The sequence below is a fragment of the Chrysochloris asiatica genome, unplaced genomic scaffold (genome assembly GCF_000296735.1).
Source record: "Chrysochloris asiatica unplaced genomic scaffold, ChrAsi1.0 scaffold00492, whole genome shotgun sequence".
Lineage (NCBI taxonomy): Eukaryota > Metazoa > Chordata > Mammalia > Afrosoricida > Chrysochloridae > Chrysochloris > Chrysochloris asiatica.
This window is the reverse complement of record NW_006409010.1, coordinates 252771-271639: the sequence shown is the minus strand read 5'-3', so window position 1 is coordinate 271639 and position 18869 is coordinate 252771. Positions and strand designations below refer to the sequence as shown.

The window sequence follows — 18869 nt, the reverse complement described above, 5'->3', positions numbered from 1 at the left end:
GCTCAAGTGTCCTCAGGTCTCACCACACTTTGGACCAACCAGCCCTTCCTCATCTCTCTCTCATCTCCAGGTCAACGGGAGTCAATGGACTGTGGTTGAACTCAGCCCATTTCCTCATTGATGCCTTTCCCCCTCCTCCACTCACCAGTACATCAATATGGTGGCCAGAAAGCTTACATGCTTCTTTGTGAGTACCCTTTGAGTCTCAGTCTTAGAGGGAAGTTTGTCCTGAAGGAACTTGATTGCTTGCCTTGATGTCTTCCTGGCGAATAGCTTGTTTATTCTTATAGTAGCCAGTCATGCTGACATTTTTGTTTTTGTTTTGTTTTTTTCCTGATGATCTTTCTTTGAAGATGTATCTTCTGTCACTCTAGCTGTTCCAGGCTGGTCTGCTTGTCCTTGTTAGTGGCAATGTTCCACCTCATAAGGTTCTGGATGGGACTCAGGATTCCACCTAAGGTCCTATACTCTGTAAAGGCTTTGCAAGAGGCCTATTTCACTGGGCAAGTTCTAGAACCCTTTTAGGTATTCCAATCAGTTATAACCTAAAGGCGGGCTTACAAGATTTCTCTAATCATGTTTCCCAACATTCCTTTCTATCCCACTCAAGTGTCTATTTTACAATAGTAGGCAAGGGAAACCAATATTCGTAAGACAGTCAAGCATTTTAGTATTATTTCCCCTCTTCAAGCTATATCTAGATCCCTGTATCACAGAGCCCTGTTGTTCCAAGGTTGAGCATGCATCACTATTTACCTCTGCCCCACTTAGGATGCAAACCTGTCTCAGTGTTCCCCTTTCTATCTTGTTCTTCCACCTCCTCCCCTCTTCTTGTATTGCCCTCCCTAACACCCAATCTAAACCCCCACCCCAATCCCATTGTGGTTACCTTATATTCCATTAATTCTTCCCTCCATTTGAGACAGTCTATTTTTTTATCCTGTAATCTACCTGGCTTTCCCACCACCTGGATCTCTGTTCCTCTGTGTTTACTTTCTTTCACATTGTAATTGTTTTCATTATAAACTGACCTCCCAGATGCTCTGTTCTTATAACTTTATTCTGTTCTTGACTTTTCCATTTGTAGATTGAGTTCAGGGTGATGCTGACACGTACATCATTCTCTGGTTGTTGTCTGTTCTTGTTGGTTCTCAGCCCACAGAACTTCCTTTAGGATGTTTTTCATCACAGGGTTGGCTTTGGCAAAATTCCTTAGCTTCTGTTTATCCTGGAGTGTTTTGATTACACCATCATATTTGATTGACAGCTTTGCTGGGTAGGGGATTCTTTTTGGGGTTTAATATATGTCTCCCCATTTCCTTCTTGCCTGTATGGTTTCTGTTGAGAGATCTAAGCTTAATCTGATTTGCTTGCCTTTGCTTTCCTAGCTGCTTTCAGAATTCTGTCCTTACCTTTGATTTTGGAGAGCTTGATTATTATATGCCTTGGTTATTGTCTTTTAGGATCTATCCTTCCTAGGGTTCTTTGAGCTTCTTGAATGCTTATCTTTTTGCTTTTCAGGATATTAGGGAAATTTCATCCAAAAGCTCTTCAACTATCTCCTCTGTGGACTTGTGATTCTTCCAGTTCTAGAATGCTGATAATTTTTAAGTTATTCCTCTTCTTGTTGTCCAACATGAATTTTAGGCCTTCTTCAGAGTTTTTAATCCTCTTTTGTGTTTGCTCTTCTATCTTAGTAGTGTTGAGAGATTTCTCTTCTAGCTTACAAGTTTTGGCGTCTGTCTCTTCAATTCTACTCTTTTACCTTTTCAGTGTATTGTCCATTTCTGATACTCTATTATTAATCGTTTGGACCTCTTTCTGTAGGTTTTGAATTGCTTATCTATTTTATTTGATTGTTCCTATAGCACTTTCCTGACTTCCTTATTTTTCTCAACTCCATTGTATAGTGTTTTGATACATTTTGTAATCATTTTTCTGAATTCCTTCTCAAGCATTTCCAAAGCCTGCCCATCTTCCAGTATGGAGTGTAGGTCTACTTCCAGTTCATTGGTCTCAGTCACATTTCTGGACATGTGCTGATATGGTCATCTGCTTCTGTTTTGGGGCCATATTCAGTAGTTATCTGTGGCCTTAATACTTACATGGGTGTGTATTTTGGTATTTTTTAAGATTTCTGATTGCCTCCAGGTAGATGTGATCAGGAGGTGGGCTTCCCTTTTCACTCTTCTTCCTGAGAAATTTCAAGATGCCACTGTTGGTCGTAGTAATGTAGCTCAGGATTTAGTTTTTGGCCTATTTCCTTTTTAGTCTGACTGTTCCACTCCACAATCCCCGTTCAGGCCTTTTTGCTAGTGATAAACAGTTCAGGGCCAGCTGTAGCTGTTTGGTTTTAAGTAGAAACTGTCTCTTTAAAGTTCGAGGAGATCTGTACACATTCATAGTAGATCCCTATGGGGGTGGGGTGTCCACTCACTCAGGCACCCCCTCTAGTCACCAGAATGGAGGTGCACAGACAGCAAGAGACCAATGAACAGATACAAAAAAAAAAGAGAATGTCCACACCTTTATCTCTGCAGTTCTGTCAAGTGTCTGTGGCTGCTCTGATCCTTCCCCTGCTTGGTCTCACCCAATATGATGGTTCCGGGAGCAGCTGAGTGTCTTGAATTAGAAAACAATGGGCTTCTGGCTTCTGTTACAAATTCTCCTAGCTGTAAGCCTTCTAACCTTCTAAATATTCCTTTATATGTTGTTCAGAGTTCTGGCACCTTCCCCTGAGCCTGCTTGGTCCGGTGTTCTGTGTTGTTGCTGATGGAGCTCTTCACTGCACTTCTACCCTCTCTGCCATCTGGTTTGTTCCTGAGTCATTCTCTCTTGTTTCTTCAAGTGAACTAAAATTTTCTTTTGTTTCCAGGGCATTATGGGGTTTTTGTATTTATATTTAATTGATGATTGTATGGTGATATGTTCTTAGACTTTCACCATTTGTGGGTGTAGTTAGAGAATGGAAGTGTGTTCACTGTTTTTGTTCCACATTCAGGCACCTTAATTTTTGGTGAATGTAGCTGTGGTCAGCTGTTGCCCATCATTAATCAAGTGGTATAGGAGCTGGTATCAGTTCATGCCTAGTGGGTAGAGCTGCAGAGAGTGAGGTTTTGGCTTGCTGTATGGGCACAGTTGCTGTCTCCTGTTGGGTAGGAAAGAGAAATCCCATCTCACACACATACAAAAGAAAACAAAAGAGAATAAACAAACAAGAAACCAACAATGAAAAGGGAAATTAATAAAGATAAAAAATAAAACAAGAACAGAAGCAACCAGAAAAAAAGACTATAATAACTGTAATGACAAAGAGGGACATGGAATTGCAGCTATATAAGAGAAAAATAAAAGCAAAAGGAAGAAATTTGAAAAAAAAAAACACTTAAAAAAACAGGGAGAGAAAAGATAAAAAGAGAGAGTAGAGAGTAGTAAAGAGATGGGGGGAGGGAGAAGAAGAGGAGAAATGAGCAACAGAAGAAAAGAAGGAAAAACAAAAGTGGAGATACAATTCAAGGGATAAAATTCAAGGGAATGGAAAGAGAAAAAGAGAAGGAATAAACAAACAAAAACAAGGAAACACCAAAAGGAAAACACCAAACACAAAAACAAAAACAAAAAACAATTTAGCTATTGGACCTGGAGAGGAGAAAATTCTGGGGGCTCCTGCAAGCCAAGGAGCTCACAAAGTGGGTGTGGGAAGGATGTAGGACACTGCTCTAGACAACTTAACTAGAGAGTTGTGTTCCCAAGTCTTCCCCGTAGGAAGAATCATAACCTAGGTGTCAGATGGGGAGAGCTGATGTAGCCATGTGGCACCTGTCTGCATGAGCGTCTTGTGTCTGGTATCGTTGGGGGTAGGAACCCCTGGGTGCCTGTGGGGTGAGTGGTAGAAGTATGAGAAGGGTGTTGTTGTTGTTGTTGTTGTCAGGTGCCATCGAGTCGGAACTGACTCATAGCGACCCCATGCACAGCAGAACGAAACAATGTCCGATCCTGAGCCAACCTCACTACCGCCGCCACACTTGATGCCATCAATGATGTCACCTGGCTGATCCATCTCGTTGGGGGTCTTCCTCTTTTTCTCTGACCCTCCATCTTACCCAGCATGACATCCTTCTCCAGCGACTGTTCTCTCCGGACAATGTGTCCAAAGTAGGAGAGACGAAGCCTAGCCATCTTGGCCTCCAAGGAGCACTCTGGCTGCACTTCTTCCAAAACAGATCTATTGGTTCTTTTGGCACTCCATGGCACTTTCAGTATTCTCCTCCAACACCACAACTCAAAGGCATCAATTCTTCTACAATCTTCCTTATTCACTGTCCAGCTTTCGCATCCATATGAGGTTATTGAAAATACCATGGCCTGGGTCAGGCGCACTTTAGTCCTCAAGCTGACATCTCTGCTCTTCAATACTTTAAAAAGTTCCTGTGCAGCAGATTTGCCCAGTGCAATACGTCGTCTGATCTCTTGACTGCTGCTTCCGCGAGTGTTGATAGTTGATCCAAGAAGAATGAAGTCCTTGACAACCTCAATCTCTTCTCCATTGAGAAGAATGCTGTTTATTGGTCCAGTGGTGAAGATTTTTGTTTTCTTTACACTGAGTTGTATCCATATGTAAGGCTGTGCTCTTTGATCTTCATCAGTAAATATTTTAAGTCCTCTTCACTTTCAGCAAGCAAGGTTGTATCATCTGCGTATCTCAGGTTGTTAATAAGTCTTCCTCCAATCCTGATGCCACGTTTTCCTTCATAGAACCCAGCTTCTCGTATTATTTGCTCAGCATACATATTGAAAAAGAATGGTGAAAGAACACAACCCTGTCGCACACCTTTCACAATTTTAAAACTTTCAGTGTTCCCATGCTCTGTTCGAACAACTGCCTCTTGGTCCAGGTACAGATTTCTCAGAAGTACAATTAAGTGTTCTGGAATACTCATACTTCTCAATGAGAAGGGTGAGGTCATGCATATTAATGACTTCAAAAAAGATGTTTTAAATCCTCCAGGGGTTTGCACGTATCCTTGCATTTAGGTGTTTCTCTGGGCGCGTAGTGGTTACAAATCCGGCTGCGAGTTGCAAGGTCAGCAGTTCAAAACTACCAGCTGTTCCGTGGGAGAAAGATGAGGCTTTCTGCTCCCATAAAGATTTATAGCCTCGGAAACCCTTTTACAGGGTCGCTATGAGTCAGGACCGACTCCACGGCATATTACCACCACAACCATTCCCCAAGCATGGCCTGTAAGATATCCATACTTTGGGAGGAACTCCATGTAGGTCAGAAACCTCTGGTGATTTCTATTTTTTAGAAAGCAAAGTAAATGATCTTTCTCTGGTCTAGACTTATGGGCTCCAGGGAGTTTATCCTCTGGGGAGATTTGGACTACTAATTAGAGAAGGAAATCCCTCTCCATCAGGGATGTTGGACACTCAAGCATATAAACAAAAGTATGCAGAAAGCATTTGCCTTGGAAATGGCACAACAGTGGCTTACTTGAGGTTTTCAACTGGGATTTACCATCCATCCCCATCACCTGCTCTCAGACGAGAACAAGAAAGGCTGGCAAGACGGAAATGGTTGCTTCCATGTCTAGCATGAATGAAACAGTCTTACCCTTCACTTCAACAGACACCCAAGGCATGGCAGCAGTGATGCCAAAGTTCTTGTGGTCAGGAGCATATAGCCTCTGGGCACTGTCAGTAAAGGTCTCTCTTAAGTGGAGGGACAGGGACCTCTGCCATCAGGAAGGCTGGGGCCTTCGGCCAGTGGAGTCAATGCTGCACTCTGCTATAGGTTCCAGTGCCCCATCAATCCACAATTGTGGAATCGGCTAGAGTCACGTGCTCACAGTGGTGGTGTGCCATGGCATAGTGACCCTTTATGGGAGCAGAAAGCCTCATCTTTCTCCCACAGCATGGTTGGTAGTTTTAAACTGCAGACCTTGAGGTTAGCAGCCCGACTCATAACCAACCACTACGCTACCAGAGCTCCTAGGTGCTCATAGAGGGTCCTCAATCATCTCCCTGTTGTTCTCTTCCTCTGCTGTTAGAGCTAAACAGCTTTCTCTGAGGTGGAAGGGGGACAAAGTTAATTGGTCATCCTAATGCAGTAGCCAATAAATGAGCTTGATTCTCTATCTTTCTGTCCTCTCAGTCTTCCTCAGTCTTATCTTGGTTGTTAGAAACCTTGTTAATCTCCTTCAGTAGTCAGGACAAAGGGGTATCTGGACGCAGTTCTGCCTTTCTTAATTTTCTTCTAATATTTGGGTATGTCTGCATACTCAGGTCCGCCCTTTTTTTATCCGAATGTGGGTGCACATTTATATACTTTGTGAATGTCTCAGTCAGCCTATTCAAGAAGTTTTGGGGATTTTCCTTTCTCCCATGAATAATTTCTTTAACTTTGTCATAATTGACTGCTTTGGACAAACAGCTCATTATTCCTTCTAACACACAAGTTACTAGGTGTTTATAGTTATCAAAATCCTCCTCCTCATAATCCCACCTTGGGACCAGGTCTGGCACTGCAGCAGGTCCTGGCCAAAAAATTTCAGAGGTAGGGTTAGTCCTGTGTGCTTCATTTGTATATTCTCTGACCTGACCCTAGTCCTATCCCTTTTATCAGTAGTACAACAAAAGGTAAATATAGTTTCTTCATCCCTCCAGGAAAGGAAGAGATTAAGGGACAGCTTTTGGAATTCATCTCTAAATTTCTCAGCGTCTATTGACACACTTTCTAGCTTCTCTTTGCACAGCCCCAAATCAAACTTAGAAAAGGGGACACGTACCTGGACCATCAGCTGTGTCCCTCCTACTCCAGGTAATTCTCTCAGGGGGGTATAAGCTTGTCCCTGGAGTATCTGGGTAGCTTCTGCTCTTTTGGATCCCCCCATAACCTGGTTACAGACCCACTGAAAAGGGGTCAGGATTGGAGGTAAGCTGGATGGGAAGTGGTGGGTCAGTAGACAGGGTTAGTCACAGGCTGACCTTCATAAGGAGGGGGGCTATAGGGTTGTTGGTTGAGTCAGTCTCATGGGAAGAGAAGGGCAGAGGGGTCCTAGTAGAAAGTGGAAGTGAGTATAGAGGAACAGAGCACTTGCCCTTGCCTCTGCTATAAACTGGGTCATCTAGAATGTCTTCAGTCGGCTTAGAAGTTTCAGATTTTAAAACAAATACCTTAAGGGAACTTTTCCCTTTGATTTCACAAAGGTAGCTTTTTCTCCCTTTGGGGTTTTGCTATTGAGCCATAAAGCATTGCTTGTAGGGGATTTCTCCCCATTTTATCTTCCTTTTGCAAAACAAGTTCAAATGCAGGATAGTATTATAAGAGAGGGATCCATGAATGAATCTTGGTCCCTGAAAGTATATTGGGGTTACAAAAAAAGATTAGTATCTTTTTCTTAATTTCCTGTATTGGAAGATCTCCCCAGTGAGTAAGCAAGCAGACTAGGGGCCAGTCTTTTGGTATGGTTAAGGACTGGACATTCTACAAGTGGTGGCCAACAGTTGGAGGACCACAGGTGGATAGATTTAAGCCTCATGAGCTCCCAAAACAAGTTCTTCCACCCATTTTATGTCCCAGAAATGCTGGTCTAAAAAGAAGTTGGGCAACTTTCAGAACACTTTGGTTTAGGAGGGCCAGAGGAGAAAATAGGTGGCCTTACTTCTCTGCAGCAAAGGAAAATCTGGTCCACAGGTGGATCACAAATGGGTCAAAATAGACCTGTTCTGGGGAGAAAGGGGCCTGAGGGTCAGAGAGGGCCCGATCTACAGTGCCCACCTGACACAGAGGACAAGATGAGAGTCCAAGAGTTAAATACTGTCTCACAATGGGCCCAAGAAGATCTTTACACAAGAGAGAAAAGTAAGTCTTTGACGTCTGCCTGTTGAATTCAGGGAATAATTACTAGAGATCAGATAAGTTAGGAGAAGTGAAAAGGAGGCCACAAACCAGAGTGGGTTGAGGTCGTCTCATGTTCAACCAATCCTGCCATCCTCAGGAGAGCCCAGGGATGGGATCAAAACAGGTTGATCTCATGCCTGTTCCTCATTTTTTGAGGACTCAAACCCCTCACATAGGAATCAAGTCTACCAATATACTTGTTTACCAGCTTGAGAGACTCAAATCCCTCATGGCCGCTTGAAGCTACCAGTTTAGGGGACCCAAATCCTTTGTGGTATCTTTAAAGACAAGGAATAAAGTAGGGGAAAAGTACTCAGGAAATTTCAGTACCAGGGGAAGAAGCATAGAGATCTAAGGTGTCCTAAGAGACCAATGATTCATGAAGACTCACAGAGCCAGATGAAAAGAATCAAGAGGTAGACAACAAAAAGGCAGAAGATGAAAAGATTCATGTCCATAGAATAAGAAGGATCCTCAGAGAAGACCCAGATAGGGAGTGGCTTGGCTAGCAGCAAGAAATCAAAGCAAAAGGGTTTCAGCAGCTGCTTATTACTCACTGGCTGCTGGCCCAATCCTTTCCCAGGGTTCTCTGAAGATGTAGCCCCATGTGTCCTGGTGGAGTTACCAACAAACTGTTATTGTGTTGGCTACAGAAGAGTAGAAAATTGTGAAATATAGTAATAAAGAGTTATTTTAAAGTATGGCTATACCTGCATGGGAGACATGCCGTAGACAGCAGTACCTCCTCGTACTCACAGGCTAAGGGATTTTTATAGTGGGAAGTTAGCTGCAAAGGCTGTTTAGCCAGATTTCAAAAAGGGGTAGCCTTTCCTGTTTGTGCATTTCTGTTTTTGTGTGCTGTTTCCTTGGTTCTCTTTTCCCATGCTGCACATGCATCTGACGTCCATGATGGAGTCTGATTTCAAGATGGATTCCTTTGTGGAGATCTCTGGGGTACTTGGCGTAACTGCCCTTCTGCCAAGATCCTGGTTTGAGAACTAGGTCTACGCCAGTGGCTTTGCACCTGTGCTGAGAACTGGTTAAGGCTGGCTGAGTAGAAGGGGTAAATGAACAAGCAGCTGAGATAGTTGATTGAGAAGAAGTGGCAAGATAACAGGTAGCTGAAATAGCTGAGAGTCAACCAATCCTGACAGATAGCTGAATAGGGAGGGAGGGCTTAAGCAAACAAAACAAAACAAAAACCCTGCTTGGTTCCAGATGCACAAGAAGATAGTTTTCCTATTTTGCCCATATCCTGCCCCACCTGACAGATTGCTTCTGTATCTTATCCATATCCTGCCTACCTGTTTTTTGTATTTGGAGGTTTTATGGTTCCACTGATTTTTTTGCCTTTAATTTCCCCCTGTTCCCCTACATAGGAAGGATGGCTTCCTGTGACAAGGCAGAAATATGAAATGAGACAGAAAATAATTCACTGGTTTGTAAGCCTACCTTAAAAAAAATGAAAGAAAGAAAGAAATCAACCCTACAAAATACTGCACAAAACAAACATTAAACAAGTTTTCCAGGAGGAAAGGAAAGACACAAAAAGGAACTCATTTTCTTAAAATGATCAGTGAAATTCTATATTAACTCCAGTATATTCAGTTTAAAGTATAAACCTCAAGCCAGCATCCTGGTGAGAGGAAAAGTCTAGGCTCACTCATTAAGAATTAGTTTAAAACTTTGGTTTTCCAGGGTAAATTAAATTCCTAGCAGTGAGTTGATCCTTTGGAATGTTGTTGTTGTTAGGTGCCATCGAGTTGGTACTGACTCATAGTGACCCTATGCACAACATAATGAAACACTGCCCAGTCCTAGGTCAACCTCACAATTGTTGCCACACTTGAGCTCATTGATGCTGCCGCCACTTTGCCAATCCATCTCATTGCGTGTCTTTCTCTTTTTCTCTAACCCTCCACGTTGTTGTTGTTGTTGTTATGTGCTGTGGAGTCAATTCCAACTCATAGTGACCCTGCATAGGGTTTCAGAGGCTATAAATCTTTACAGGAGTAGAAAACCTTACCTTTCTCCTGTGGAACAGCTGGTAGTTTCGAACTGCTGACTCTGAGGTTATCAGCCATTACGCTACCAGAGCTCCAAACATGATATCCTTCTCCAGTGACTGGTCCCTCCTGACAATATGTCCAAAGTATGAGAGACAAAGTTTGGCCATCCTAGCCTCCAAGGAGCACTCTGACTGCACTTCTTCCAACACAGATCTGGTTCTTTTGGCACCCTGTGTCATTTTCAATATTCTCCTCGAACACCATAACTCAAGAGCATCAATTTTTCTATGGTCTTTCTTATTCACTGTCCAGCTCTCGCATGCCTATGACTTAAGTTAGGTGTCCCTTAGTCCTCAAGCTGACATCTTTGCTCTTCAACACTTTAAAAAGGTCTTGTGCAGCAGATTTGCCTAATGCAATACTTCATTTGATTTCTTGACTGTTGCTTCCATGAGTGTTGATAGTTGACCCAAGAAGAATGAAGTCCTTGACAACTTCAATCTTTTCTCCATTGATAAGAATGTTGTTTATTGGTCCAGTGGTGAGGATTTTTGTTTTCTTTACATTGAGTGCAATCCATACCAAAGGTTGTGCTCTTTGCTCTTCATCAGTAAATATTTTAAGTCCTCTTCACTTTCAGCAAGCAAGGTTGTATCATGTGCATATCGCAGGTTGTTAATGAGTCTTCCTCCAATTCTGATGCCACGTTTTTCTTCATATTATCCAGCTTCTCGAATTATTTGTTCAGCATACAGGTTGAATAAGTATGGTGAAAGAATACAACCTTGTCGCACACCTTTCTTAATTTGAAACCAATCAGTGTCCCCATGTTCTGTTCAAACAACTGCTTCTTGATCCATGTACAGATTCCTCATGAGCAAAATTAAGTGTTCAGGAATACTCATACTTTGCAATGTTGTCTATAGCTTGTCATGATCTACACAACTGAAAGCCTTTGCGTAGTCAATAAAATAGGCATATAAAAACTGGTTTCATTCTGATCTTAATTCATTCTACTGGCCAGAGACTTAATTTCTGATTTCAAACATACTAGATTTTCTAATTGGAAAGTAGTTTCAGCACTTATGGTAGGATATATTTTAAAGGAGCCAGGTTGGAGTTCTTGTGTGGTGTTGTGGGAGAAGGCACTGGACCACAAGGTTGGTTTGAATCACAAGATCAGTCATTCAAACTCACCAACTGCTCCTTTGAAACCCTATACAGGGTTACTATGAGTAGAACCAATTTGATGGCACTTAACAACAACAAGAAGGAGCTCTGGTAGCTTAGTGGTTACAAATCGGGCTGCAAAATGCAAGGTCAGCAATTTGAAACTAACAGCTGTTCTACGGGAGAAAGATGAGGCTTTCTGCTCCCATAAAGATTTACAGCCTCAGAAACCCTGTACAAGGTCACTATGAGTCGGAACCGACTCCACAGCACATAACAATAACAACAAGATAGGAGCAGGACTTTTACACTGCAGCTCCCTCGTTTGTTTTGTTAATTTGCACATAGTAACTTGCAGGAAAGCAATTCTGCTTTCTTGATATTTCCTTGTTGTTTTGTTGTTAAGTGCCTTCGAGTCAGTTCTGACTCATAGAGACCCTGTGGAGAGCTTCTGAGGAGCTGCTGGTAGGTTTGAACTGCCACAGTCCAGTGCTGATCCTACAGTGCCACACCAGGAGTCCTGATGTTTCTTTGTTGTTGTTGTTAAGTACCTGTGGTGTGGTGTCAGTTTCAACTCATATGGAGTTTCCAAGGAATGACTGGGAAGGTTGAACCACCAACCTTCAAATGACAATGCTCCAGTGCTTATCCTTTCCTTGTTGTTGTTGTTATTGTTAAGTTCCACCAAGTAGATTCTGACTCATAGTGACCCTATATAGGGTTTCCAAGGAGTTACTGGTGGGTTTGAACTGCCAACCTTGTAGTATGCAGTCCAGTGCTGATCCTACAGTGCCACATCAGAAGTCCTTTCTTAGAAGCTTTTAAATTCAGGAGCCTCATTTACTGTATCATTGTTAGGTGATAGAGATTCAACTCATAATCCTATGTGTAAGAGAAATGCTCCAGGATCCTGTGCTAGTCTTACAATTGTTGTTATGTTTGAGCCCATTGTTGCTGTCACCTTGTCAATCCATCTTGTTAGGAGCCTTCTCATTTTACTTACCCTCCACTCTACCAATCACAATGTCCTTCTCCAGGGAATGGTCCCTCCTGATAATATGTCAAAATATGAGAGACAAAGTCTCACCATTCTCACTTCTATGGAGCATTCTGGCTGTTCTAACACGGATCAGTTTGTTCTTCTGGAAGTCCATAGTACTTTCAATATTCTTTGCCCAAACTGAAACTCAAATACATTGATTCTTTGCCATCATTATTCATTGCCAACTTTCACCTGAATATGAGGCTATTGAAAATATCATGGCTTGGATCAGGTATACCTTAGTTCTCAAACTGGTAACTTTGCCTTTTAACATTTTAAAGAGGTTTTCTACAGCAGACTTGCCTAATGCAACATGTCTTGATTTCTTGACTGCTGCTTCCATGAGTGTTGATTGTGGATCCAAGCAAAATGAAGTCTTTTTTCAACCTCAATCTGTTTTCCATTAACCATGATGTTATTGGTTCAGTTGTGAGGATTTTTGTTTTCTTTACATTGAGGTGCAATCCATACTGAAGGCTGCAATCTTTAATCTTCATTAGTAAGTGTCTTAACTCTTCTTTGTTCCTAGCAAACAAGGTTTTATTATCTGTATATTGTAGGACGATGTCTTCCTCTATCCTGATGCCACATTCTTCTTCATATAATTTAGCTTCTCAGATTATTTGCTCAGCATATAGATTGAATAAATATGGTGAAAGGTTACAACCTTTTCCTCCTGATTTTAAACCATTCAGTATCCTCTTGTTCTGTTCTAATGACTGCCTCTTGGTCTACATACAAGTTCTTTATGAGTACAGTTAAGTGTTCCGGAATATCCATTCTGCACAATATTAGTGATAGTTTGTCATGATGCACAGTTGAAAGCCTTTGCATAGTCAATAAAGCACAAATAAACATCTTTTTGGTATTCTCTGCTTTCAGCCAAAAGTGGCTCCATGCGTATTGCCTGTCCTTTCAACCAGCTTATCTCAACACAGCAGTCTTTCACAGCAACTGCCCAATCCGCCCTTTGTTTTTGTGGTTTACAGAGCCAAAGACTCCACAACTTGAAAACTTTTAGGACAATAATTTACCCAGACTGTGACACTGCTGACATTAGCAAAGGCAAATCAATTCTTGCAAGAGACAGAACTAGAACGTTACACTACTGTCATCATTGAGGAAAAACAAACTCATACAAGAGACAAGTAGAGGGAAGGGGGCGTGGCAAAGAGAAACTTGATAAACTAGTCTTCAGCAAGTGCAATATCTGCATATCCAACTAAGCACTCCTAGAGGTGCTAAAACACAACTGTCAGACATATGCAATAGCTGTATCTAGAATCTAATTTTAGTTTCTTAGAAGTCCAACTGCCATTTGTTTCCTGGATCTTTTAAGGGATTATCAAAGGCAGTCATACCTATACCTAGAAATAATAAATGCATCTGGAAATAATATTTGTTAACAAGCAAACAGAACAAAACAATATCTAAAGAGTTTTCAAATGGAAAAAACACAAAACAAGGTTTAATAAAGTCTCAGAGAGCCACACTGAAACATGGCACTCAAAATCTAAGAGTGTTTACCTTGTGGGTTTTCTGGGATCTGTGGAGATGTGGGGCACTAGAAGCCCCTTCTCTGGTACATGTTCTGGTCCTTTTCCCCAGGGCTTCCACTGGGAAAAGAGAGCTTTGGATCCTGCTGACCATTTGTGTCAGGGAAAAGATCTCATATTAAAAAATGTTTCACAGAGACCCTTTTATTAATCCATTAATAGGACAAAGCGGGAGGAACATGTACATATTAGGTACATGCTGATGGTTTCATTTATCTGGATGATTATCTCTCTCTCTCTTTTTCATTATTGTTTTATGGCTTAAGAGATTCTATAGAATATGTTCGAATCTGAGATCTTTTTCACTAATACAACCTACTTCATTGACTCCCCAGAGAAACTCTACTACTACTTTCTTTCCAGAGATGTCAATGAAAAGAATGAGAGTAAAGGGCAGTTAATACTTGTATTGAGAACATCATACATGAAGAAATCAAAAGAATATTTAAAACAACACTCTGAAACTTGCTCTTGACTGTAGAGTTGTTGTTGTTGTTAAGTGCCGTAGAGTCGGTTCCGACCCATAGCGACCCTGTACAGGGTTTCCGAGGGTGTAAATCTTTACGGGAGTAGAAAGCCTCATCTTTCTCCCGCGGAGCAGCTGGTAGTTTCAAACCACTGACCTTACGGTTCGCAGCCCGATTCGTAACCACTACGCTACCAGAGCTCCTTTGACTGTAGAGTAGTAAAGCAAAAAGAAGAAATGATGACGTAAAAGAGCTGAACATTTCAAAGGACAGCTCCAGAAGACAAAGTATTAAAAATGAAACATGCAAGCTTAAAGAACTGAAAAAAACTAAAACAAAAACCCAAAACCTTAAGACACGGCTTGCAACACTGAAGGATTCTATGCACAAAATAATTGAATGATGCAGGAAGAATTAAAAGAAGATAGAAGGAATAATGTACCAAAAAGAATTAGTCGATGTTCAACCATCTAGGAGGTAGCATATGATCAAGAGTTAATGGTATTGATGGAAAAAGTCCAAGCTACACTAAGGCATTACCAAAAAAAGAATAATAAAAATAAAAATATTTCAACAAACTGATGCAGTGCTAGAAGCAAGCAGTTGTCTATATTAAGAAATTTGGAAGACAGTTATCTGTTCAAGAGATTGGTAGCTGTATAGTGAATAATGAAATCCATAGAAAAATCCATGCATTTAAGTTATGATATTAACAAAGAATATTGAAAGTATCATGGACTGCCATAAGAACAAACAAATCTGTTTTGGAATAAGTACAGCCAGAATGCTCCTTAGAAACCAGGATAGTCAGACTTCTCTCACTTCCTTTGGACATGTTATCAGAACGGACCAGTCCTTGGAAAAGGACATAATGCTTGGCCAAATAGAGAATCAGCGAAAAAAGTTAGACCCCCAACAAGATGGGCCAACACAGTGGCAGCATCAATGGGCTGTTCTGCTGTGCATAGGCCCGCTCTGAGTCGGAACCGACTCGAAGGCATTTAACTATAATTTTTGTATATGGTGTGGCATTATAGAATAAGCACTGGACCACAAAGTCGGCAATTCAAACCCACCAGCAGCTCCTCAGAAACGCTGTACAGGGTTGCTATGAGTTGGAATTAACTCAACTGCACTTGACAAACAACAGTAGCTATTTGCTAAGCACCATTCTGTTTGATTTTTTTAAAAAAACTTTTTATTGCGTGGTTTACGGACAAGATCATCAGCCTTACATCATTCTAGTTGCTTTATATGACATTTAATTAATTTTCACATAATCCTCTGAGGTAGGTACTATTACCCTCATTTTGCATGAGTAAATTACCAGAACAGTAAAATGAAAAGATTAAACACATCTTCCTCCAGCTGTTTTTACATATGGCCACATACTCTACATAACGTCAGTTTTGTAGATGGATTCACTTTTTTACAACATAGTGTTCCACTGTGTAGATGTACTGATTTGTCACCATTTTATCGGTGAGAATTAGGGAAGTTCACCTATAGGAGGCTACAGTAACCATACTGCAGTTTCAACAATGGGCGTGGAAGGTGCCAACTTTGTGGGAGGGTGTCTCCGGACGTTCTCTCCATGACCGATGGAACGTCTAAGTCCTCAAACAACGAAGTCCACCACCTAGAAGGGCCCTTGCGCATCGGGACGATTGTCGTAGCCCATCCTCTCCGTTTCCGGAATCTGCAGTGGGGAGGCACGAGTGTACTCATTTGTACCAGTCCATAGTGAGGCGCCTGGCCCATGCAGTCCTAGCACCGATAGCGGACCATCGCCAAGTGTTCCCAACTGTTTTCCGAAGTTTCTCTTCTGTGGCGGAGCAGGGGGAAGGGCGGGCCGTTTGCTCTGTTGTTGTTATGTACCGTGGAGTCGGTTCAGACTAATCGCGATCCTGTATAGGGTTTCCAAGGCTGTAAATCTTTACGGGAGCAGAAAGCCTCATCGTTCTCTCGCGGCCCGATTCGTAACCACTACGCTATCAGAGCACCCTTTCCCGCATCATAGAGAGCTAGACTTCCGACGTCCTAGTCCTCCCGCCCTTTTCTCCAGTGCCTGCTAGAGCGTCTCCTCGCTGTTTCCTGTCGTCCGGGGTCATGGAAGGAAGAAGAGGGCGTGGCACTACCACTGAGGGAACCCAAGAGCTGTGTGGCATGTTGACGCCGGAACTGTTGGGTGGGACACCGGAAGTGAGGGACGGCCCCAGGAAGTAAGGAGGGGCGGGGGTTTATGAGGAAGCCAAGGAAGCGTTGGGATAGATTTGCACTCAGGACCACCTGAGGGACTTGGAGATATCGTTCAGCTCTTTTCCTTGCCCTCTCAGAGACACGGTTGTCGCCTGGAGTAGGGAACTCTGTGTCCAGGGTGGGCTATCGGGAGAACATTTCTGTGTCTGCGCTTGAGAGGTGTGGAGAGGCAGAGCTGGGGGGGTGGGTCTGGGCAGCCAGGGTGCCTGAGAGGGGAGACCCCCGCCCCCTCCCAGCCCCCTCCGTACAGCTAAACTGGCTGACTGGACGCTAAGATGGCTGCCGTTGCCATGACACCCAACCCTGTGCGGACCCTTCAAGAGGAGGCGGTGTGCGCCATCTGCCTCGATTACTTCACGGATCCGGTGTCCATCGGCTGCGGGCACAACTTCTGCCGAGTGTGTGTAACCCAGCTGTGGGGCGGGGAGGATGAGGAGGACAGGGACGAGTTAGACAGGGAGGAAGAAGAGGAGGAGGACGGAGATGAGGAGGAAGTGGAGGCTGTGGGGGCCGGCGGAGAGTGGGACTCCCTTCTACGGGACGAAGACTATGAGGGAGACATGGAGGAGGAGGTCGAGGAGGAAGAGGACGGTGTGTTCTGGACTAATGGCATGGGGGGGTCTAACTGGGACAACATGGACGACGTGTGGGAGGAGGACGAAGAGGAAGATCTGGACTACTACTTAGGGGACATGGATGAGGACTTGAGGGGGGAGGAGGAGGAGGACGAGGAGGAGGTCCTGGAGGAGGACGAAGAAGAGGAGCTAGATCCTGCCACCCCACTGCCACCGCCTCCTGCTCCTCGGAGGAGCTTCACCTGCCCACAGTGCCGAAAGAGCTTTCCCCGGCGGAGCTTTCGTCCCAACTTGCAGCTGGCCAACATGGTCCAAGTGATTCGACAGATGCACCCAGCCCCTGGTCGAGGGAGCCGAGGGAACGAGCAGGGAATTTGCCCCAAACACCAAGAAGCCCTAAAACTCTTCTGTGAAGTGGACGAAGAGGCTATCTGTGTAGTATGTCGAGAATCCAGGAGCCACAAACAGCACAGTGTGGTGCCTTTGGAGGAGGTGGTGCAGGAGTATAAGGTGAGAGATGGAAAGTGAGAAGATGGGAGTCAGTCGGGGTGGACAGGAAGTAGGGGGAGCTGGGAAAAGGAAGCATCTTTTCCTTTCAGAACCTTATGTGATGCTGAGCTGATTCTCCTTATCCAAGCATTTAGTTGTTCCAATGTAGGTAGAGTAAGATGGACCCTGTTCACTGAAAAAGTAGACATGGCAAAAACCAGGGAAGAATGACTTTCTCAAAGGATATTAATGCAAGCTAGTTGTGCCAGATTACTGGGCTTCATCTGCTGGGAAGCTGGCCCTAGTTGCACCCTTCCATTGCCCCTTAGTGGAGCAATGCAGGTAACAGGCTCTAAGTCTTTACTACAAGTGCCCTTTTCCTCAGGGTGAATCTTAAATGCATCGTTGACTCAGTGCCCCAAGAGATGGCAAGGACTCTGGCTCTGAAGCATGAGTGTTGTTGTTGTTGTTAAGTGCCTTCGAGTCGGAGCCGACCCATAGCGACCCTGTACAGGGTTTCCGAGGGTGTAAATCCTTACGAGAGTAGAAAGCCTCATCTTTCTCCCGCGGAGCGGCTGACTGGACGCTAAGACTGAACCATGGACCTTAAGGTTCGCAGCCCGATTCGTAACCACTACGCTACCAGCATGAGTGTAGTATTCACTAATGTCAGATCCAAATGTTTCACCCTAACTGGAGTTCCCACCCACCTACACCATGACTTGGCTTGGGACCTCCCCCCACCCCCCAGCATTTTTGTTAGATGTGCATCAGCCATATACTGACCAAAACAACAATTCAGAAAAAATGAGGCTTTTAATCTCAGATGACCTGGTTCTGCCACTTATTTGTTGGCAAATCTCTGGAACTTTTGAACTTTAATTTCTCCAGGATTGTTGGGTACTGTTGAGTTAGGATTAATTGAATGTAAGCACTGGTTTACCAATCAGAAGGTTAGCAGTTCAAGCCCCCATCCATTCTTGGAAATCTTATACAGGGTCGCTGTGAGTTGGAACCGACTCAACAGCAAACGTTTATTGAACACTTACTTTGTATAGTGTAGTTAAGTGCTGCCGAATCAGTTCTGATTCCTAGCAACCCTGTGTAGGGTTTCTGAGGAGTAGCTGGTGAGTTTGAACTGCTGACTTTGTGGTTCTCAGTCCAGTGGTGATCCTACAGTGCCACACCAGTAGTCCTACTTTGTATAGTAGTAGGTACTGTATTAGCACTTTTCCTGGACTATCTCTAAGATTTAAAAAACCCTGATGTTGGTATTCTTCATTCCCAGTTTACAGAATGGGAAACAGAGTAAGTATTTTATATGGGGTTACACAGCTACTAGTAAATTGTCTTGATTATGACTCGCCTAAGGAGCTCTGGTAGCGTAATGGTTACGAAT

At 43.3% G+C, this 18869-nt stretch overlaps 1 protein-coding gene across 1 annotated transcript in view; it reads left to right on the top strand.

Annotated features, from left to right (window-relative positions):
- Positions 1-16681: 16681 nt before the first annotated feature.
- TRIM41 (tripartite motif containing 41) overlaps positions 16682-18869 on the top strand; it is a 10127-nt gene continuing 7939 nt past the window's right edge. Inside the window, exon 1 of the mRNA XM_006877392.1 lies at positions 16682-17491. Within this exon, the coding sequence (XP_006877454.1) occupies positions 16682-17491 (810 nt within the window). The remainder of the gene's footprint in view (positions 17492-18869) is intronic.